Genomic DNA, 22,801 nt, shown 5'->3' on the forward strand with positions numbered 1-22,801 from the left:
GTGTAAGAGATGCGATAGCGACCCCAAGCGGTCCGGATGACTGGATCCGTTTTTAATACTATAAACATGATTGCATGAGAAGCATGCAACTGTTTTTACATTGTTTGTTTGCGCAGAAGAGGATCTTTCTACAGAGTTTGCAGCATTAAACTATTATGCATTCTAGAGACATTCAATATTTCACTACCATTAAAAGTGTAATTTGCAACCACCATAGCAAGACTGGGGCCGCGTGGCCTAATGGATAAGGCGTCTGACTTCGGATCAGAAGATTGCAGGTTCGAGTCCTGCCGCGGTCGCTCTTTTGCGATCCTAGGACTGTATTGACTGGAATCCGTCGAATTGTTTTCTTCAGCAAAGAATGTAGGATTATTACCGAAATAATGATTTGACTGATATGTGACGAGGGTGTTTTTGTAGTTTTTAAATACGGGAATGCTCTTTAGCGTGAGATTATTTTAAACACAGCTTCCTGGCGTGAATGCGCATATAGAGACGGGGGATGCCGGTCTCATTTCACTGCAACACCTAATGCCAGCCCTATGATACAGCAACGCTTTCCCCAAAATGGTACTTCGCTTTGCTTTATGTATCTGCGACCATCAAACCAAACGGTGTTTTCTGTCTGCCCCCTAAATGCAGCGCTACTGTGTTTGTCTGTATCGTGTTAGCTCGGACTGGTTGAATGATTTAATGCTGTTGTGTTTTGTCGTTGCTTGTCAGACGATGGCGGATGACACGGAGGATGTTGAGTTGGACTTTGCAGCCGACGAGCAGGAGAGGGCGCGGAGAAGCGCAGTCATAAGGTGCACTGCAGGAGATGTTGTTGTCATACAAACTACTTTGTCTGCCACAGACTGTTTGCTTTTGTAAATATAAAATCAATACGCATGTCACCCAGTTGAGAGATTTTACAACTTGTATTGTCATTTAAATGACACTAAACCTCATTAACAACATAATTGGACAAGTGATGCTCTCTATAGGTCTAGATTTTTTTCCAGTTTGTTTATGGTTTTATGGCTACATCACCTGTGGAGGAATATTATATTATTATTATATGTGCTGAAAGATCTAGATGTGCTTCAGCCTACAACACATTTGCTGTCATCATTTGTAATCCCTATGATTTCAGACACCCCCTCGCCTCCTTTTTCCACCTGTTCTTCCGGGTGGTTGCCATTGTCGCCTATCTGCTCTGCGACTGGATCAGCGAGAACTTTGCATCGTGCTTTGTCCTGATCATCGCTCTGCTCTCTTTTGACTTCTGGTCTGTCAAGGTGAGAGGTCAACTAGGTCACCTGCTAATTTGCGTTGCTTTCCTATGCCTCCTCACCCCTCTCTCGCCCTCTTGTGCACTTAAGCGTTGTCCGAATCCCTTTCTTTCACGTCGCTAGTTTTAACTCCTCACATTTGTTCTGTGGTTCAGAACGTGACTGGCAGGCTGTTGGTTGGCCTGCGCTGGTGCAACCAGATTGACGAGGATGGAAGGAGCCTCTGGGTGTTTGAGGCCAAAAAAGTAAGACATTGTGTGCCATTTTTGAGTGCGTGGGCGTGTTTTCGTGGCGTCAAACATCGGGCCAACGCTGTGTGTGTCTGTGCAGGCCTCCCAGGGAAATAACACTGGGACGGAGGCAGAGGCGAGGATATTTTGGCTGGGTCTCATCGTCTGTCCTCTCATATGGACGCTCTTCTTCTTCACCTCCCTCTTCTCCCTGAAGATCAAATGGCTGGTGAGACACGTGTTGCTTGTGTGCATGCTCTGCACATAGAGGCACATTATTACCTCACGTCCCTCTGTCTTCCCCAGTCACTTGTGGTTGCTAGTATTTCCCTCCAAGTGGCTAATCTCTATGGTTACCTACGCTGCAAGGCAGTGGGAGAGGATGGCCAGCCTGCAGACATCCGCTCTTTCACGGGGCAGCACCTCCTGCAGCGTGTGAGTGACTGACTGACTGCAGCATTTTGCATGTACAGTTGTCCTGTGTAACGCGTCAGTGACTCACTCTGATTTATCCCCTTCCAGCCAGACATCATCTTTGGAATACTATGAAGATTACCTCCTCCTTTACAGCCACTCTGATATGTGTGTGTGTGTGTGTGTGTGTGTGTGTGTGTGTGTGTGTGTGTGTGTGTGTGTGTGTGTGTGTGTGCGCGAGCGAGAGAAAGAGGGAGAAGCTCCCACAAACTGCATCGACTTGAGTGGCTGTGTGCCTTCTGCATGCCTCATGCTGCTGACTGTTCACTTCACATGTTGCCCAAGGATCAGTCTATTAAGTCAATAAAATAGCATTGTAAGTAAAAAAAAAAAAATAGCATTTCAAATTTTAATTCCTATTTCTGCAAATGCATTTATTGTGACAGGAGTATCGTTTTCAAACAGCTCATAGAAGCCGGGGTTCTAGATTGTGATGTGCATGTTCTTTGTCTTGATTTCAGAAAATATACGTGAAAGAACACTGTGAAAATCTGATGTAGTAGCCTACCTGTTAAAATGGCTTCATTTAAGAAAGAGTATAAAATGGAGTGATTAAATGACAAACCCTGCCTCCGACATTGTTCCACTATATACCTCCAAAGTTCCAATAGGAAACCCAGATACCGTGTAAAGCATTAAGTATATGTGAACAAAGAAATGCATATTAAAGTTTGATGAAAATGTAAGCAGTGAATATGTGTGTTCGATGTGTGCTTCAGTGCACCACATGATGCACACATGAGCAAAAGAACAGGAACCACACACACAAATTACTCAAACATAGCTTAAGATCCTATGGAAACCAGTTAAATTCAAAGTTTTTGTCTGTTTTTTCTTTACTTTCATGAGAAACTGATTGATTTGTTGGTACAATCTAACCCAAATGTATTATGATTACATACATTATCTGGGGGGAATTTCCTATTTTAAAGTGGGCACGTTGAGCTAGTCCACTTCAGAAATACTCCTCAGTTGTCAAACCATTCATTTTAATTATGAATATGATATTGATGCTGCTTTTTACTCAACTGGAGTGCGATGGGAGTGACAAAAACCATTCCTACCATACACTTTCTTTAAGTCTGTGATTAAATCAGCTCTGCTGCCCAATTGAAATTAAATATTCGCAGACGATGAATTGCCATCCCATTGTGTCTCATATTCTGCCATGATTTGCTGTAAAACGTGGCTAAATTATGAAAAGGGAATGACTATTTCCGTGTAGTTCATTGTACTTTGCTCATATTAAAAGCGCCAGAAAGCATTTCATCCCGACATTACAGATTTGGAGGGAACGTTTCATATAGTAGCCTATAGTCTTGGCCGTGGCCCCTGTGCTCTCAAGCCACGTACAAACGGCTCAGACCTCAAAGATCGCATATTCATCGTGAGTGCTCACACCTGCTCCCAGCCTGTCTGGGGAAGGGCGGGAAATCATTTCCACTTGTCTAAACTAACATCATAATAACTTCCAGTGATTAAATAAAATATGAACACATATGTAGAAAGGTATGGCCACCAAATGTATGCTGGTTTAAACCCCAGTGGGTGTTGCAAATCTTATTTTAACTGTGACGTGGAGCAACATTTGGACTATTCCTTTTGCTAATATGTGGAACTGATTTTCAGAGAAAATGTTATGGGGGTAAAATAAATATTTGAACAACTGCAGCAGCATTGAAGGTGGAACTGATTCTCACATATAGACTTTAGGACTGAAAGAATATTCTTCTAGATAGATGGATAATACAGGATTCTTGATACAGGAAAATATTACATTTTCCAAAAAACAAACAAACAAAAAAAGCCCAAAATAACTACTAAATGGACCTGGACGTGATTCAGTTTTGTCATCTCTTACGAAGGTCAAGGATGAAATTTCTCAACTCTGAAGCCTTCAGGGATGGAAATCCCCCAGAGTGCTCAGCATCTACACGTTTTACACTTTAAACTTCACATATAAAAAAAGCTACAGAAACTAAACTAATTGGACTTTTGAAAAGGAAAAAGGTTTTGTGTTCTGCATTTAAGCTAGTAGTTTAGGCCTATCATTAATTAACATGAGTAGTGCTGAAGAAGTCAATAAAAAAGCACGAGGAAAAACGCGTCGAAGTGAGACGTCTGCCTCAACTCGAACGCGCTTCGGTGCCGGCGGACTCTGTGATTGGTCGCGCTGCTGGCATGACGTCAGTGCGGGAGCAAGTAGAGGAAGCGCGCAGACCGGAGGAGAGGCAGAAGCTGGAGGACCGGGGATGGAGGCGGACTCACCTGAGAGCAGCCGACTTCTGGACCAGGGCCCGGCGTCCACGCACAAACACCAGCGTGGAAAATGGGCTACGAGCGTAAAGTTGAGGGGATTTCTCTCCAGAGTCCGCTTTGCTTCTGGAAAACAAAAGGTAAGAGACGCGTCTGGAAAGAAACAGCATTTGCACGTATACGGCTCTAGATGTTCTCATGCCATGCCCATACGATACATACAAACGGCCTTTATACACATACGATGCATGTTAATTGCCTTTTAGTTCATGTCTTTTTGCATGAGGTAATTATTTAACCGCTGCAAACGTTTCATTTAAAGTAAGGGTAAGTCTTTGGTCCTTTGTAAAGAGCCTGAATATTACACCAGTCTCCTCGGTCTATTATTATCATCACTAACAAATTGGTTTCTGTAACAGCTTATGCGGATAATCCCTGTGATGTGAAATAGTCTAGTTTTAGCAGAAGTGGGCCAATCGCAACTCTCATTAAAAGTGAGGCCCCAGGAGCCCCGAAGAGCCCAGAGAGAATGAAAGCATCTAAAAAACCCGAGATCAGATTTAAGACAGAAAAAAAAGAGAGAAAGTCAGCTCATCATCGTTGATGGGCATCATTGAATCTGCTGCATCAAGGAGACGTTTGTCTATCTGTCGCTGTGTCAGGTTCACGGTCGTGGTGATGCCTTCAGGCCCCGTAGTTTGTGCACACACTGACTTTTCACCATCACACAAAATAATAGGTTGAAATGTGAGCTATTATCATGCAACACGTAAACCGCAGGGTTTAAGTTCTAAACTCTTCATGATTTTATAAATAAAATAAATAAACCAGGTCGTTCACTGTGAAGTTGAGAGGTCATGAGTCTTAATGTCGCCTTCAATGAAAAGTAAAAGGAGAGGGTGGTGTCACAGATTAGTTCTGCAAGAATACGAGCATGTCCTACAAATTAACTGAGTGTAGTCTCTTATCTGAAGTGGGTTTTTTTTTTTTTTTTTTTTTTTTTTGAATGCACGTGAAATGGGACTTGCTTGTATTTCAAATGGCTCATTTTATTTCCCTTTGCTGTTTATTGGAATAAACATTTGACACTTTGTAGTTACAGAAAAACGGATGTTAATTGCAAGAAATGCTAATTTGCGACAGGCCTCCCACACATGAACGTATAGCTAAATAATTTATATTCTTAGTAAAGCTTACGTTTTTGAAGATTTTTCAAATATAATAAAAAAAAATGCAATTAGGTGACATTGAGTAGGCCTTCAACCAGACACTTTGAATATGTGTCGGTGCTTGTTCCAGCTATAGTTTAACATCTTTATTCGACACAATGTGCCTAAATGTTGGATTTCTAACATCCGTTCTGATCCCCTCCTCCCCGGCTGCTGTTCTTCTCTGTGGCCCGTAATTCAAGCAGATGCCGTGGATGTGTGTTTGAATGTTACAGGCCTGCTAATGCGTCTTCATCCTCCTCGCAGATCACGTTGGCATCACGTCGGGCTTCCAGCACGAGCGCGTGAGAGGGGGGCCTGTTTCTGTCTTTGGTTATCTAGCTGTATGAGTTTTAAATACCTGTCATAAAGCTAGATAACCGAAAGTAGAAATGACTTCCGCGAAGTTGTGTTCAAGCCCCGAAAGGAAAGGAGAGATTCCAAGCTCTACACTAAAAAAAAAAAGGTAAGAAAATAGTTTGGTTTTGTGGTTTGTGTGTGTTTTTTTTTGGGGATAAAAAAAAGCAAAATGGCTAGAAGCCTACACAATGTATATATAGTTTTTATATAACATAATAAGAGAGATTTTCCCCTTTAGAATAAGTACAAACATGTGGTATCTTTATGTGTATTTTAATAGTTTTTCTTTTTTTTACTTTGAGACAAAATGCAAAGATAACCCAGCTTTTTATTCATCACTGTAAAGTTTGATGTAGTATGTTTTTCTATCACTTCACTATATGAGCTCTATGAATTGAACGCGGGCGCTCAACAACTGATCCTGTGTCAGGCTGGTCAGGGTTGCTGTCCATTCAGGTCCTCAACGACACGGTGCTGCATGTTAAACAGGTCTCTAGTGTGACTCAAGAACGCCCAAACTTACTCTAATCCAAGAATTGTGTTTTTATTGTGTGAAAAAAAAAAAAAAATCAAATAACACATACATATTTGGTCACAGTGGGTTTTTTTCAGTTGTCATAGCAGGAAAAGCACATTACTAATAACAGCAACGATGGCTCTGTTCTATTTCCACGAGCCGGCATGTGCTGCACCGTGACCCAGAACCGAATCGGCCATCATCAGTTGCATTATTTACACCCGTGCTTTTTCCTCCGGAGATATGTGACACATGTCTTCTGTGAGAAAAAAAAAAAAAAAAAAAAAGACTTGTCACACATCCCGGGCGTTTAATCTGATCCCTGATTCTGTTCACCTGCAGCAGGTGAAGAAGTCCTGCAGGATTGGTTCCATCCCTAATCGCCGATACTCTACCAAAGCACATCCTCGTGATTTTATATTCTACTTATTTAATTTACATTCCATTTATTCTATATTTACATTCACCTGTGAGACTTTGTTTGTAGAATAAAAGAAAAAGGGGGGGAAGCTACTGCTTTTGTCCAGGCGCTGATGTCTCCGACTGCTAATAATGCAGTTGAGTGGTGTAGCGGCCTACGCACACAGGGTTGAAGAAGAAGAAGAAGAAAAAACACTTGGCGTCTGTATTTAAAGCTGCAGCTAATCACGAAGCCTTTGGGATACATTGTGCCTTGCCTCAATGAGAAGGCCAAGGCCATCCTGCAGACAGGAGCGGAGGTTTTTTAGCTCGGTACTTCAGCGCTGTGCAGTGCACACACTCAGTCTGGAGAATGCCACTAAAGCCTACAGAGCGCCAAAGTGAGATGAGTTTTCATTCACTCTCTTAACTACCTATTGCAGTAGAGCTCGCTGTCAAACCGGGCTAATTGCTTCGTTTCACAGCCAGATATTGGATACGTGAAAAGGCCGCGGTCCAAGTCTTTTTCCTGGTACAGGGCGTGTCAGCGTGGCGCGCCTCCTTAATGAATGGGAATAAAAACACTTGAGGCTTTATTTATGGGATGGTCCAAGGAATTCTTGTTTCAACTTGTGTACATGTGCAAATTATTCTTTTTGTGCTTTTATTGTAGCCAAAATACACACACTCGTACAGACAAAGACAAAAAAAAAACTACACACACACACACACACACGCACACACACACACGATGGGACTGCACTTTCAAAGAGCAAAGCTGGCCGGAGATTTCAAAGTTTTGGTCACTTTAGAAACAAAAGTGTAAAGAAATTCATGAAGCAATTGTTGAATGAAGGCTGGGTTTAGCTCCACTCATAACTAAATGTACTATTTCTATTTTATTCCTCTGTTTTCTCTCTTCCAATCTGCTTTTGTCACAGACTTCCGATGAACAACATTTAACGATCGTGGGATTCCTCAAAAGAGGGTCGAACCATCGTGAAAAGAAAACGAGGAGAGAGAAAAGGGGGGAAAAAACGGCCAGTCCAGAATTGCCACCTCCTCCTCCTCCTCTCCCCCCCTCCCCCTATTCCTCACCCTTTTTTGCCCAAGAGCCTCTAATGCCATCTGTACTGCCAACGGGGGACAGTTAGCCTGTGCCAGGAGGCGGACAAAGACCCCGCCGGATCCCCGGAGCATGGGCGCGCTCAGAGGAGCCATCTTGGGAGATGTTGCCGCGCCACCTAAAATGGCTGGGCTGGCATACGAGGTGAGCTGCATCATGGTTTTCCGTTGGGTACCAGTGGTGATGGTGGTGGGCAGGAGGTGGGGTGTGTGTGTGTGTGTGTGTGTGTGTGTGTGATGGGGGATGGGGGCAGGAGGAAGGACGAGGGAAAGAAGATGAGTTTCCCATTTCCTCCCCAGTCACACATGGCCTCTCTCTTTTCTCTTCTATCTCCTGCTCCTGCTAATTAGCAGTTAAGGGGTGATTTGGGGGGGTAGTTGGTGGTGGTGGGGGGCTGGGTAGCAAACAAAATTAATGAGCTGGCACTGGTTGAAGGAAACCTGCCATCCTCTCTTGTCATGGTGCTTCTTTATTCCCTGATGCACACCAGGCACGTCTCGTTTCCACCAGACTAACCTCGTAGATTAATTCATGCAAAACCGCTTTTATTACCAGATTCACATTATGATATTTAGTACAGTATCTTAACTATCTTAATGTGCTAAGCCCCTCAGGTGAATTCTGGTGAGGAGGGGGCGCCGGCATAATTCCTATTTGGGGGAATTACATTATTGTTTTTTAAAAGTAGAACCATCACACTCTTAGATTTCGTTTACTACGCGAACAAATCATATGTTGGCTCGACAAACGCTGCTTTATGTGTTATAATATCAGCACTGCATATTAGCAGTGTATATCTATAAAATGAATTCATCAGAACATTCACATTTACTCCAAAGATTTGATGTTGAACTCTGAATATAATGTATTTCACATGGTTTAAAAACCCTATTTCACACACACCACCGATGTCAAAATGTCCCATTCTACCAATATCAGTGGCAAACAGCGACCGTCACATATCAAAGCTCCAAATCTTTACCACTTCCCTGTGACCTCACACACACACACACACACACACACACACACACACACACACGCACACACACACACAGCCCCTTGTCATGGCGTGGAGCTGCTCTGTAACCCCGGTGGCTCTGGCGGCAACCTGAAGCAGAAAAGAGAGCGAGACACGTGAGCATGTGTGTCCAGGGCCAACATGTGCAGCTGCAGCGCTGCTTGTGTGTGTTAATGAACAGCGCCATGCATTTTCACATTATCATTCAGCCCCGCACTCTCCCCCTCTCCCCTCTCAATAGCTGTTTAGTCCCTCACCTCCTCCCCCACCAACCCACCCGCCCTCCGTAAAGGCCTCGCTTTCCCACCATTGTGGGAGCTGGTGCTGCGGCAGGCCTGGGCTTGGGGGGCAGGGTGGGAAAGACCCTCCAGACTAGACATGAGCAGATGCCTGAGACATTAGACTGTCGTGCGGATCACCGGGGTCGGGCGAGCCGCTGAGTTTTAATGTGTGAGCAAGTGTATGTGTGTTTGATATGTGTGTGTGATGGGGGGTGGAGGGTGGAGGGGGGGGGGGGGGGGGTAGTCCGGGCCCTGGAGTGCCACCTGACTGTTCATTAGTCTATTCAGCCTCTTCTGTATGTCTGAAAGGCATGGAGATGCTGTTTTGAGACGGATTTCACCGGCATTAGAGATGCATTCACACATGATATGCATATCGGAGCTCAGGCCGCCGTCCTGTCACACAGTAGATCACAGTTTGCCATTCAGTCGCGTCAAAGGCTCCGATGCAATGATGTTTCAACACCACAAAGGTGCATTTTCAGGTTTTTTTTGTTGTTTTTTTTTCACATTGAGAATCTGATTTTATTTTACGCAGCGTGATTGTCGTCAGCCGTGCGCTCCTTCGTCTCCTCTCGGATACGATTCGTCCTTGATGCAAACTATATTTTGCAATCTTTATATGCTCTCAGATGGTTCAAACAGACACACACCATCAGGAAAGACAGACAGTCGGTGGCTCGGCGCATCACCGAGAATGACTCAGCTAAGGCGATGGGTGTGCCTAACAAGCTGAATGATGTAACCTGTGGGTAATGATTATTTATGAGCCTCATACTGTACATGTGCCTCCGCAAAATATGTAAGGCATGTGCGGCCCACATGTCAAAAGATTATTCCCTCTCTTTATTCATATAAAAGACTCAGAGCTGTCTTTATAATTGCATTTGCACTGCTCATCTGTGATATACAGCGCTTGGCTTCGGGCAGATTTGACAGAAGGGAGAGAAGCAAGGTGAAGGCGAGAAATTAATCTTGGGAGATACAGTAGCTTGTTCCGTGCTACGTCTCTGTTGCAACGGAGAGATCTCCGCGCTGCATTAGAGAAAACAGGGAGAAATGAGGCTTTTTGTAAAGTCAAGCTAAAGATAGGCTTGTCAAGGAAAAAGGGGGTTAAAGACAGTGGAGACCATTGTACAAGCGTATGTAAAGGAGGCAGGTGTGGCACATGTGCAGCCATGTTGGAGCCACCAGTGTTACCTCTCTGCATGTGCTGAGCTTGTGTTAGCTCGTGCATGTGCCACGCTAAACGCAATTTGCAGCGTGCGAGGAGCTGGGCATGGAGGACTGGTGTGTGTGTGTGTGTGTGTGTGTGTTTGAAAAGAGTAATGGGGGAGGTCGGCAGCAACTGTACGTGATAGCTGCGGCAGTCGACAGAGCGAGCGTGGTCAAAGAGAGGCGGCGACTGAAGCAGATTCGTCAGGGAAATGTATTCGTCCTCACATGTGCCTGCTAGAAGAGAACGACACACACGCAGAATTATTATTCATCCACGGATAGCCGTCTTTAATTCTGACTAATTGCAAAAAAATGCGGCTGACGTGAAATGGAAGTGAGCACGGAATACAAAAATCAAGGTGGGCTTGATTTTAATAGACGCGATGCAACGTCTTACAAACACTTTGGTGAAGCTGCTTAAGCGTCTGGTTTTAATCTGCTCCGAAACAAACACAGTTTTCAATCAAGATGGTCTGAATCCCGAGCGGCTGAACAGTGAGGTCAGCGGCTTTGACACCGAGTCAGGAGGATTTAGGATGCGAATCTTCCCCGCTCACATAGCCTTAAATATCCATTCTTCAATTCCTTCTCCAACATTACCTTAAAACTGACAGAAAAGAAGTGATTTCCCCTCCAGAAAATGACAGAATATATATATGATTGCTTTACCCCTTCTATCTTTCCTCTGTTATTCATTATTAAGCATGTATTGCTTTTGCTATACAGGATTCTCAGTGCAAGGAAATTATAATGTGTGACATGATGAAGTGACAGTAGCTGGCGCCCACTTCCAATTCTGTGGGGGTGAAGCAGCGTAGCCATAGTAGCGATAAAATGTTAATACCATATAGCTCCTGGGTTACCTCTTCGGATTCTCCTCACTATGTGTGGACACTATTAATGTTTTAACGGCTCTGCTGTGATTTATAAAGCCCGGCTCAGGGGCCGCCCATAGTCTTGGATGAGGTCCAATGTGGGTCAAGCGGGGCTCATCTGGGGTTTTTTTTTAATGCAACTTTGGCCGAGACTAATCTAGCACAAAGCCTGACATTAAGTATCTTAGAGGAAGATGGAGAGAAGTTTCTACATCCCAGGCTTTTCAGATTACGTCTGTTGGCCGCGGCGTCCCTGAGTAGGGGTCCTGTATGCTCCAATGAAAGTGGAGGAGAATTAGGTGACTGAGCCTTTAATACAGCGGCCCTTTGTAATCATATCAGGGGTAGATGAGGTTCTAGGGTGTGGAGAATTAGGGGGAATCCTTGGTGTGACCTCATTTTTACATGTTTTTTATTCCTCTGGTACAGTAGGTGTATTTGACACCGGGGTAAAGAGGAGAGAGGAGCACATCCTTGCATCGGATGGATATACGACTCCATCACTCAGTCAGAAATCAAGTTCAAGTTCATGGGTGCAGCCGCTCCGTCTGTGGCCAGTCGGGGAGTTTAGAGAGTCTGTGACCACCCTGCAGTACAGGAGGAGGGGGGAGGAGGGGGAGGTTTCGGGGGGTACATAGCCTTTGACCTCTGTTAGGGTTGCTAGGGGAAAGAGGCCGGTCGGCTCAGTAATGTACGACTGAAAAGGCCGAACTGTCAGAGCTGTCCAGCAGACGTCAACCCCCCACCCCACACACACACACACACACACACACACTCCATTCACACATACTCACAGATGGCACGGGCCAGCTTGGGAATGTTAGCTTGCGAGAAAAACGCTTTAAGTTCATCAGACACCATTATAATTCATCCAGCCTTCAGGGTTGCACATTACCAGTCTACACCTCTTCCTCAGACCCCACTATTGTGTTGGACCACTTCTGTCTCATTTTTCAGCCTCATCCTAACGCGTCTGAACACCCACCATTGTACGTGTGTTGTGGTGTGGACTTATGGGCTTATAAGGCACCACATATACCATTATGGGGCGGTGAAACAACTCATGTCAGGAAATAAAGGAACATTGCTAAGAAAGAGCTTTGTCTCCGTCCGCAAGTTCTATAAATAAAATTGAGCACAAAAAAAAAGGCTTCCCAAGTAAAACATAACTCAAGTCTTTTCAAGCAGAATGCATCGTCTGTGGCCCACGCCTCCATTCTTGTGTTATATTTTCTGTTCATCCATCTGTTTGGATAAACGACATGCATGTATATAAAATAGTCTGTGGCATCAGTGGAGCGTGCATTTTCTGTCCGCTCATTTACAAAATGGTCAGTGTTCGGTGTTTAAGCGGCTGCGTGTCAGAGAGGGCATGCAAATCCACTGATTGTAATATGTGCATGTTTCCATGCCCCCTCTGTAAATGCGTGTGAGTGTGTCCTCATTTAAGGTTGCATTCATTCAGGGGAGGAGTCTCAGGAATAAAAGGCTGCCTATTTGCATACGCTGCATGCTGTCTGCAGAGACGGAGCAGTCAAAAAAAGATATCAGAGGTGGACAAAGGGAACGAGGACAAATCCTTCATTGTGGGGTTGGTGGGAGAAAAGGCTTGTTTGAATCGGGGAGTGGGTGAAAATTGACAGAGAAAGAGTTTGGGCTGGTTCCCTGTGGGGATAAAAGCCTTAAGATCCCTCCATGCATACAGCCTGAAAATGGGAGAGAAGAACAACATGCAGAGCACAGGGGCCTATTTTTACAGCGCATGAAAAGAAAGTTTGTTTTTCTGAAACACTGCCTGCAATTTGTGATGTGCAAAACTAAAACTAAAAAAATCATGCATAACAACAAATTCAATATTGTATCAAAACATACGCATCAGCGTTTCGAATAGCCAAAGAGCTTAGGTCTGCAGAATCATTATTGCCTTTTACATACTGGATCTTAAAACACATCTCCATAGACCCGCTTTCATATGGCTGTGTTGTTTTTACCATGTGACCCTTTGTTTGCTGTTGTTGTTGTTGTTTTTAATATCTTTTATTACAAATGTGTGCGAGCACTTTGCAAGCTCTGGAAAAAATATTTCCAAATGAGGCTTTTAATTATTGTGAAGATTTTATGTCGCAGTTCTTGGCAAGACTAATTTGCTTTTATGCTGTCAATATCGTCTAATCCTAAGGGGTGGTGAAAAAAAATCTTTCTTTCTTTCTTGTGAAATATTATCACTCTCCAGTGTGGTTTATGGAACGACGTTTTATTCTCATGCTAATGATTGCCTCTATCGTTTATCCTCAGGATGGGACAGGATCTGGGAGCCCTTTCTGACTGTGGGAACCTGCTTTGGAACAAGGAGACCACGAGATGGAAACGTGGTCGAAGCCAAAAGGACTGTAGAAACAAAAGAGCTATACTTAAAGCCTGAAATGTGTCGTCTGGTACCCAGGAAAATCATTTATTTTAACATGCTATATTATTGATAAAGTGTGTACTATTTGACGTGTTTACACAGATCTGTTATTTTTTTTAATTGCAAGTAAATAAATGTTCCTGCTTACTTCTCACTTGTTTAAATTAATCATTTGTGAATTTATTCTTCTCATAAATCTAATCTGAAATTGTACATAACAGGATTTAAGTGCATTAATGATAAAATGTATTGTTTTACATTCACTGTTCTTCTTCTTTGAAATAAAAAAGAATGGAAATGTCATCATCTTGTTTTACAGTTTTATTTGAGCGTTGAGTGGATTAATTAGACGGGGAAACCAAAGATTATTACACCATGTATTTATATTTTCAACAGCACTTTCTCTTTAATCTCCCAAACAATCAATTAAAAATAAATCTAAACTAGGCGATGTATTTAGGAGTCAAGCCTGCAGGAGCCTTTCTCTCTCTGTGTTTTCGGTTTCGTTTGACATGGTAATGTGTGTGAGAAAGTGTTGGAGTGACCCCGCATTAAGTTTTAATTGGGAGAAGCAGAGAGAGGAACGTGTGTTGAATCAGGGAAGGAAAAGTTCATCAGCCGTTAAACTCGGTGGACAAAAAATGACCCTGTCGGCTATTCAAATATATAATATGCTTTTGTTCATTGCCCTCATATTTTATTTTATTTAAGCATGTTACAATCACATGCATATTCTCCAGTCTTATACTAATGACATAAAAAGAGTATGTTATATTTGATAATGTGGATAGAATAAACGTGTGTTTACTTTAAATCCAAATCTATCCATGCCCACCAAGGGCTCAGTTTGGGTGATTAATGACGGTGTTGGGATTACACGGCTTCCTGGTGTCAGCCGGACCTCAATCAGTGTCCGACTGTCCGGAGTCAAACAACAGATGGACACTCGCAGCCTCTACAGGGGATTATTCCCCTCTCTTTAGACTATTCAGAATGTACTCACTTCCTCTACTTTATTAAAAAAACAACTATTCATTTATATTTTAGAGGTTTGATATATACATTTTTAAAACAATGAATATTAGCCAGATTATTAATAAAGATGATTGTATTCACTGGATGAAAATTTAATTAATTCATTTGAAATCAACAACGTAATGTAAAAGCATCACCATCTCCTTGTGACTGAGAAATTAAGATAAAAAAAGAGGCTTTAGTGACCGCAGTAACCACTGCAGGAGAAGCCCTGAATAAAGATGAGCTACTTCAACAACTCCAACACTACATTATCTGTGATATAATAAATGGAACATCTAGAATACACCAGAAAAGTACGAGGACACATGGGAGTAGCAATAAAGAATTGAGCTAAATAAACCGGGGTGACCATGGTTTTCTTTACATTAGCTTCTAACTCTCCTGCAGCAGTGAGGATCTCTCTCACGGAGGGCCATGCAGGAGTCAGCGTGTTTTCAATCCATCCAAACGCTACAGCGGCTGATTTCGGTGATTAGTTCCCCCCCTCTGGATGGCTGGAAACCAATTAGTGAAATCATCCTCTGTGGCGTGTGGATGGAACCAAAGCCCAAAGGTTTCAATTGATTTTGTAAAACTGTTACACTGGTGTGATTTTCATCATTAAACAGTTCTTTTTTTTTTTTTACAACATTCTTTTGACTTTCCCCTATATGCTCTGCAAACATGGGTTTCTCTCTCCAAACAAATGTTAGAGAGCTGCAGAGTTGTAATCATGACAGCTTCAGTGTCCTGCCGTCCTTCTGCAGAAGTAATTGCTTAAATCGGCTACTCGGGTTGAATATTGCTTTTTGATGAGTGTCTTGTGAGGCGGGCCGGCTGGTCAGGGACCTGTTGGTGAAGTCCCTGTAGGTCAGCAGGGGGTCAGGGGTCACGATCTGGACAGTCCCCCAGAGGGCATTAAACAGGCTGGAAAGATGCTGAGGTCAGGAGCCGTCTGAGCCAGAGCCAAAGGTCAAGGACTGCTAATTAAGTGGCTATTTCCTGCTATTCCCTATTGACCACTGGACTCAGAGACGGTCCGGAAAACGCCTGAAGAAGTCCATTTAAGGGAAGTCAATGAAACCTGGTTTTGTGACGGGTACAACAGCTATTACAAGGGGTTAAACAAAAAACAGCAGGCTCACCTCCGAAAGGCTTTTCACACGGGGAAATAAAAACTAAACCCTGCTTTCAAAATATCGTTTCCATCTGATTTAGAGAGGGCACTTTTACAGATATATAAATAATAACGCCCTATATATTTTTTTAATGGTTTAAACTTGTATACAAGTATGAGTATGCAAATAAACATTGATGTATGACTTTTCAGTTCAACAAATTCACATTAAATCCAATTTCCACTTCAAAAGCAGCAACAGAGAGAAACACATAAAGGCGGGACCTCCGAGCTCAAGCTGAGGAATCCAAACATTTTGGAGGGAAAGTCAGTCGAAGCTGTTTATGCCTTTCCAGCCACTGACTGAGCCTATGTGTATATGTTCCTTTAGCATAAGAATGGAGATGGGGCCTGTGAACTCCTCTGAAACTGACCTTTCTCCCAGGATGTGAATAGTACCATTCAAGGGCTGCCCGGCAGCCTTTCTGTCAGACCTGAGCCTTGGCCTCGCCTAAAACTCCTAATCAGGCTGATTTAATGTATCCTACAAGTCCTTCCTCGCCACCCACCCCACCGCCGCTTCAGAGGAGTCACCCTGCAGCCGTTCCTGGAGGCACACACACTCCTCACACACACACACTGCTCACAGCCCTGCCTCTGGGCCCCTGCACTTTGGGAAGTTGGAGGAGCTGGTTTGAAACATCAGGGGGCCCTTTCCCCTCCCAAAGACTCTGGGTCACTTTATAATCAATTGGTTCCTCCCCTAACGAGCTGATGCTAGATCCAAACTACGTTGGGTTTCTCAAATAGTTTAAGAATGGGAATATGTAAAGAAAACAATTGTTCTCTTGTGTGGAAGGATCGAGAAAAACGTGCTACATTTTTACAGCTGAAATTGACTGGAGCAACAATCAAATATAAATGACATGCAGAACAAGGAGTGAGCTAATTGTTCACGTGTATTTTCAATGTATATTATAATAATTTAGGCATTCTGGATTATATATAAGTAGCTTTAGTATGTAAGTAAGTTGCACCATCATCATCTCAACATGCACGATAATACAATTCACAATAATGTAATTCTATAATAATACAAGAAAGTAGTCTTTCATCATTTTGAGAAAGTGTAATTTATTTGTATAGAAATATATTGCTACAAAATACTTTCCAGCCCATAAATGTGTATTTTTGTACGTCGAATCAAATGTGTTTCTGTTCCCTTTGATTGAGAAATATGCCTTAAAGTTTTTATACATTAAAAAAATAATGTAATATTTCGTTCTTGTAAGTGATTCACTGCTTCGTTGCCTGGATATTAATTCACACCTTTTCATTTACGACGTTACATCAGTGTTTACGGCCGAAGTGGCTCCTTTGATTGGTGCGTAACCGCGTCGGTGGCGCGCGCGCCGCCTCGCGCTGCAGCTCGTTCCCGGCCTGTGATACAATTAATGGACAGCCGGTGTGAAGTCGTGTCGCTCCTCTGAGAGCCGGCCCGTACAAGCCCCGCGTCCCCCTCCATTGTAGGCCACATGCCGGCGCACCAAGCATTAAACTGGGGGTTTAATGCTACGTCATTATACCAATTCAAATTAAATATGATTTAAAGAAAGAAAAGAAAAACACACTGAATTTGGACGGGAAGAACGAGGTTGTGCAATAAGTAATAATGAAAAAATAATGAGTTTTGTACGTATTTTTAGACAGAAAAGAAGAAAGTGTGTGTTTGATTTTCGTTCGAGCCGTTTTGAGAAGAAAAACACAAGATTTTTTTTTTTAAATTAACGACATTTTCTGACTTGCTTTTCGTGAGGCGTGATAAGAAAAATGAACTGAAATAAAATGCAGCCTTGTGACGTGTAAACATGCCGTCATGATTCAAGACAATGACAATTTTACATAAAGGACGCCGTCAAGTCAATTGACTCTAAACCAGGTGTATTAAAAAGGTTGGAGCTGAATAAGGACTCAAATAGAAGTAACAGAGGCGTCCAAATACTTTATACTCAAGTAGAATCCTACAGAAAGGCTACTGGTGTTCAAAGAAGTACATGTAGAAGCTCTGATTCTACTTCTTCACTCACTTTTTTTTTTATAATAATAATAATAATAATAATAATAATAATAATAATAATAATAATAAATCCTCTCAAAATGCATTAAACCTAAAGTAATTAGCCTGTTTTGAACATTTAAGGAGTAGAAAGTACAGATATTTGTTTTAAAAAGTTGGGAGTAAAAGTAAAATATCCCAAAAATAAATACATAAAGTACAGATACCGGGAATTTTAAGTACAGTAACCAATAAGTTATTAGTCCTTTTTATGTACTAAAATAATACTTAAGGTTTTGTTAAAACCCAAACAGCTCAAAATATCATCTGCACATTTAAATCTAGCTGCCGTTTGAGAAGCTTTCTAACTCTTAAAATGGGGCGTTAAACATGCAAAGAAGCGTCTTCTAAAACAACAAAAAGGCATTTCATTATTTGGGTCCAGTATAAAACGTAGCGTATGCGTGAGCGTGCAGAAGAAGCTGTGTGTGTGTGTGTGTGTGTGTGTGTGTGTTTGACTCTTTATGTCCTTCACTGTCTACGTGGTCCTAACTTACACCCAGACTGACATAATATAACACTCCATATCATAATATAACACTCCATACATTGGCTTGTTAGAATTCTATAATGTCTCCCAAAGAAATCACATGATTTACAAACGTACATGAGGATATTTGTTTTGACCACAAAAATATAAAATGCATTTCTACTGAGCCAAAAAGAAAAGGACTACAGAGAGTGAGAGAGAGACGACACATCCAGCACTGTGCTCATGGGTTGGTGTTTTTCAGAAAGCCAGTGAGGATGCAGCCTCTCCCTTCTCTCACAAAGATGTGACGGCTGTGATTGGCTGATGACGGTGTGACTCAGCAGTCAAAGGTGAAGGGTAGAATGCAGCATGGCCGCTTTGAGAAATGATGCTGAATGCGACTAAAAGCTGATTCTCTTTATGAATCGACTCAAATTACGGATGTGCACGTTGAACCGCTGCTTCGATCGAATGTGATTTATTTCAGTTTAAATCCTGCAGGATGAGACACGGGAGGGAAAAAAATGCAATAAAATCCAACCATTTGTTTTCATATCTCGTCACAATCATTTCTAAACGCTGAAGGAATTCAAAGCCACATTCCAACAGGCTGCTTTTAGGGTGATTTACCATTCAGCATTCATATGGACACAGGGGACTTGAACCGTGTCTGATGTGTGGCTGCTGTGTTACCCTTTGACCCCAGACTGTCTGGAGGGCCACGGTGACAGAGAGTCAAGGTCAAGGGGAAGGGGGGGGGGGGGGGGGGGGATGGGCGTGGGCTGCATCTGACGGCTGGAAGGGCTCCCTGTCTGGGAGTGCAGAAGCCAGACTGTCCCAGACGTCTCTGTGAGGGGAGACGGTGTCCCCTCGTCCCGTCTGATCCCCGTCACCTCCGTGGCTCTGGAGGGGGAAAGGGGATCATGGTGTCTAGAGCCTGGCGGGGAAATAGTTCCCAGGCTGGGGAGCGACACAAATCTGAATACTTATTCTTTTGATACAGATCAATACAAACCCACCGCCTTAATTTACACTTTTAATTCATAATACGTTAAATTTCAATGACATCAAAGCTTTTATTTTTACCCCCGACAGTGAAGTTCTCCTTTTTTCACTTCAACTTCACGAACTGTACATTTCAAATCATATTTTTATTCTTATCATCTAATATCGTAATGCTTATCTGACCTTGTACGTACATGTCTGTGTATATTGCATGTATTAAACATTCAATATAAGACAACATAATGTATACGAGACTCACACTCAATAGAAACATCAATTTTTCTGTTCCTCACCAGAAATATGACACTAAACTGATGACATCACTTGACTTCCTTTTTCCTCCTTTCTGAAGATCGATGCCGGAAAACACGTTCACTGTTGTTCAAGATCATTTATCTCATGATTTCACAACGAAGGATTACGTTGACGTGACGCAACCTATTTACTGTAAAGTAAGGATGTGATTTGATGCCCTGCAGCAGCCATTTTGTAACATTTTCACCGGTGTTACAAATACTAATCGCCTTTCTGATGGGAAGGGAGCTGTCATTTATGTGTTTTCATAAGGTCAACGAGTTATGTAATAATGTGGTATCGGTTTAGATGTTAGAAAACAAAATGTTTACACCCAAAGTGGACTTTTCCGTAGAATGACGGGCAGAAGCAGCTCCCACTACAGGTAATAAACCATATCGGTACAAACCTACTATACGATATAGCCCCTTCTGCCCCCAACCCCTCTGTTCTCTCTGCCAACTAACATAACACACACACACACACACACACACGGTCACGGATATAAGGCCCCCAGACCTCCCGGGTGATCCGCAGTGGAGCGTGTAGCCACCTGTCAATCACCAGATCTCGGCCGCCTTAAGAGAGACATTTCGTCTGGGACAACGGCAGCCGTCCCTCCCCGCACATTCTGCCTCCCCTAGCAACCATCGCCGGATGACTGAGGGGCTTTGTCCCCTCACAACGGGAGTCCACCATTGAACCCAGGAGCCCGTAGCAACCAGAATTAGAGGGTGCCAAAAAGGGGTCTTTTCTGTGAAACAGGGGGTGAAAGCTCTGTTCTTGTCCCTTCGTCTGGGATTCATATCAGGGGCCTGAATGGCGTCCCCTCCTCCTTTTAAATGCTGGTGTAACGGAGCGTATGAAGGTGCTAGCGGTGAGCGGATAGGATCATGGTTAATCTGCTGTTCCTCTCCACTGTGGTCCGATAGGGACACTTAAGCAGCCTCTGTGGACAGTCAGTGGCGTGGGGAGACCTGTGGATACCTGGGGAGGCCGGAGGTCGGAGGCAGCAAACACGCGGGGAAACGTGATGGGCAGCGGTGGAAGGAGTAGTCATTTACTCCAAGAAATGAACCATCGGCCTACAACAATGTATAAAAAAACACTGAAAAGCAAGTACACAAGTATTATTGATCAGCTGAGTGTTGTTCAAGTAGCCTATCAAAAGTAGCTGGTGTCATTATTAGCATTTTTCGGCCTATTGTTATTATTATTTTTGTATGTGTGCTGGATTTCAACCTTTTGGCTGATTGAAGTTTTTGACAGTATATAGCTGTCAAATAAATGTAGCAAGGAAAAAGTAGTATGTTTCCACTGCAAATGCATACAATGTTATTCAAGAAATAGTATGAATAGGTTACTTCAAATTTGTGTGAATATTCCTAATTTACAACAGTGAGCAGGTCAAAAAATACATTCAGATGACTCGAGGGTTAGGGAAGGAAAAGAAAAACATTTGGATACAAAAATGTGTATTTATGTATCTGTTTTTTTTATTTTAGGTTTAGCTGTTATTTGTGACATCATGAAAAATGGGTGAATTTTGAGACGAAGGTTAGACGTGACATCACTCCGGAAGAACTAAAAGCTGCTTTTTAGTAAAGGGCCACATGCCAAAAAGGTTGGGAGTTTTTTTAAGCTTTCCATGTTATTTATATAAAGTTGCAGCTTTATCAGTCAAATAAATTCTTCTCTGAAATAATTTGATTAAAAGTAGTTGTACGTAATCACTCTCCAGTCCTGGTGATGAGGACGGGACTGATGTCGGGACATTATGACACCCAATAAACGGCAGCACTCGGCATGAAAAGGACAGTCCAGATCCAAATGGTCAAATGCTGAGAAGTAACCTTTAGGGGACACCGAGGCTGCACAAAACGTGAGCAGATTAAGTATAGAGAGAAAAGCGTGAGGGTTTGAATAGTTTATGACCAGTTCTATGGACTTGTGGTTTCTTTCAATGGGGGCTTTTACTGCTTTCTTTATAAGGGAGTGAACATGGATCCCTGAATACGTCTCTAACCGTTGTCGATCCTCGTAACTGTAACGTGAATGCAGGGGAGTTTTATTACAGACTGACGGACATGTGTGTGAACTGTAAAAAAAAAAAGAAAATCAGCGTCCGCATAATCACCATTAGACATATTACATTGCTTTCTTACAATAATGGTGAAAATAAAGAAAGCCACAGCCAGGTGCTCGACCTCCCACGCCGCTCTGCACATTTTACATCCACCACGTACAGAAGATTACAAATTAATCTCAACCTACAAACAACATGCAGGGAAAACATGCATTTCCTGGTATGTGCTTTCTCATTAATGAGCGTCTGCGTGGGCCCCTGTATGGGAGTATGTGTTTTGTGCGGCTCCCATTCTAAGCTCTCGGTCCTGCGCCCTCTTTCCCACCCTCTCCTTCCACCCGACCTGCCAATCAGAGATCATGATTGAGCCCGGATGGCAGGCAGTCAGTCATCAGCAATGAAAGTGAGGCCTCATTCTCTGTCTGTCCCTCCCCCTTTTCATGCCCCCTTGCCTCATCAAGTTTTTCCATCTCACCTTTTCTGTGGCCTCTCGGTCCCCCTCTGCTCTCCCTGTGCTGTTTTGTGTGTTTCCCCCCTCTGTGGAAGTCACATCTGTGGTCAGTTTTCGGCCCAAAGGGAAGGTAAACGTCTTCAACCATGGCTGCGGTGACGTGCCATAAGGCTCGGGCCCCCGTCAACCTCAGAGAGGAAGGCCGGCTATCATTTATAAATAAGAGAGATTTAGTTTTAACAGGCCCCTGCGTTTGGCCTGTAAGTGGCTGATGAATAAACATGAGCGGAGTTGGGGCGGGAACTGCATGGGGGTAGGATGAGAAGAGGTACGGCTTGCGAGTGTGTGTATGTATTTGGGGGGTATTGGGGGCAACGGGGGAGCCTTTCTTCCCAGCAGGGCTGCATCTCGTTTAATTGGAGCACTTGTGGCACCATTACCTCCTTTACTCAAACACGTTACTGATGAACAGCACTAAGCCTGCCTTTGTTAGCGAGGAGACTGGACGAGGCGATGGATTCCTCGCTGCTACTCATGTGTGGGAATCATCCACGTTCCCACCGCGAGCTGCTGCCTGCCGTCGATCAGCGAGAAACGGCG

At 43.2% G+C, this 22,801-nt stretch overlaps 1 protein-coding gene and 1 long non-coding RNA gene across 4 annotated transcripts; both read left to right on the forward strand.

Annotated features, from left to right (window-relative positions):
• Positions 1–253: 253 nt before the first annotated feature.
• LOC311018380 (Golgi apparatus membrane protein TVP23 homolog A-like) lies at positions 254–2,502 on the forward strand. 3 transcript variants are annotated; one of them, XM_084017315.1, is made up of 8 exons: positions 254–278; positions 724–806; positions 1,136–1,280; positions 1,430–1,519; positions 1,605–1,733; positions 1,811–1,939; positions 2,027–2,122; positions 2,155–2,502. In XM_084017315.1, the coding sequence occupies exons 2-7, from the start codon at positions 727–729 to the stop codon at positions 2,051–2,053; spliced, it is 600 nt and encodes a 199-aa protein (XP_083873441.1). In that variant the 5' UTR covers positions 254–278; positions 724–726; the 3' UTR covers positions 2,054–2,122; positions 2,155–2,502. The 3 variants fall into 3 exon arrangements, with proteins under 3 accessions (XP_083873441.1, XP_083873439.1, XP_083873440.1); XM_084017313.1 differs by lacking the exon at positions 254–278 and adding an exon at positions 352–570; XM_084017314.1 differs by lacking the exon at positions 254–278 and adding an exon at positions 352–570 and having other exon boundaries at positions 2,027–2,502.
• Positions 2,503–5,720: 3,218 nt separating this feature from the next.
• Positions 5,721–13,760, forward strand: LOC311017969. Its single transcript, XR_014597670.1, has 3 exons — positions 5,721–5,908; positions 7,660–7,988; positions 13,532–13,760. It is a non-coding gene; the product is annotated as an uncharacterized lncRNA (long non-coding RNA).
• The last annotated feature ends 9,041 nt before the right edge of the window (positions 13,761–22,801 follow it).

This window comes from Eutrigla gurnardus (assembly GCF_963514095.1).
Source record: "Eutrigla gurnardus genome assembly, chromosome: 9".
In the NCBI taxonomy this organism is placed as follows: Eukaryota; Metazoa; Chordata; class Actinopteri; order Perciformes; family Triglidae; genus Eutrigla; species Eutrigla gurnardus.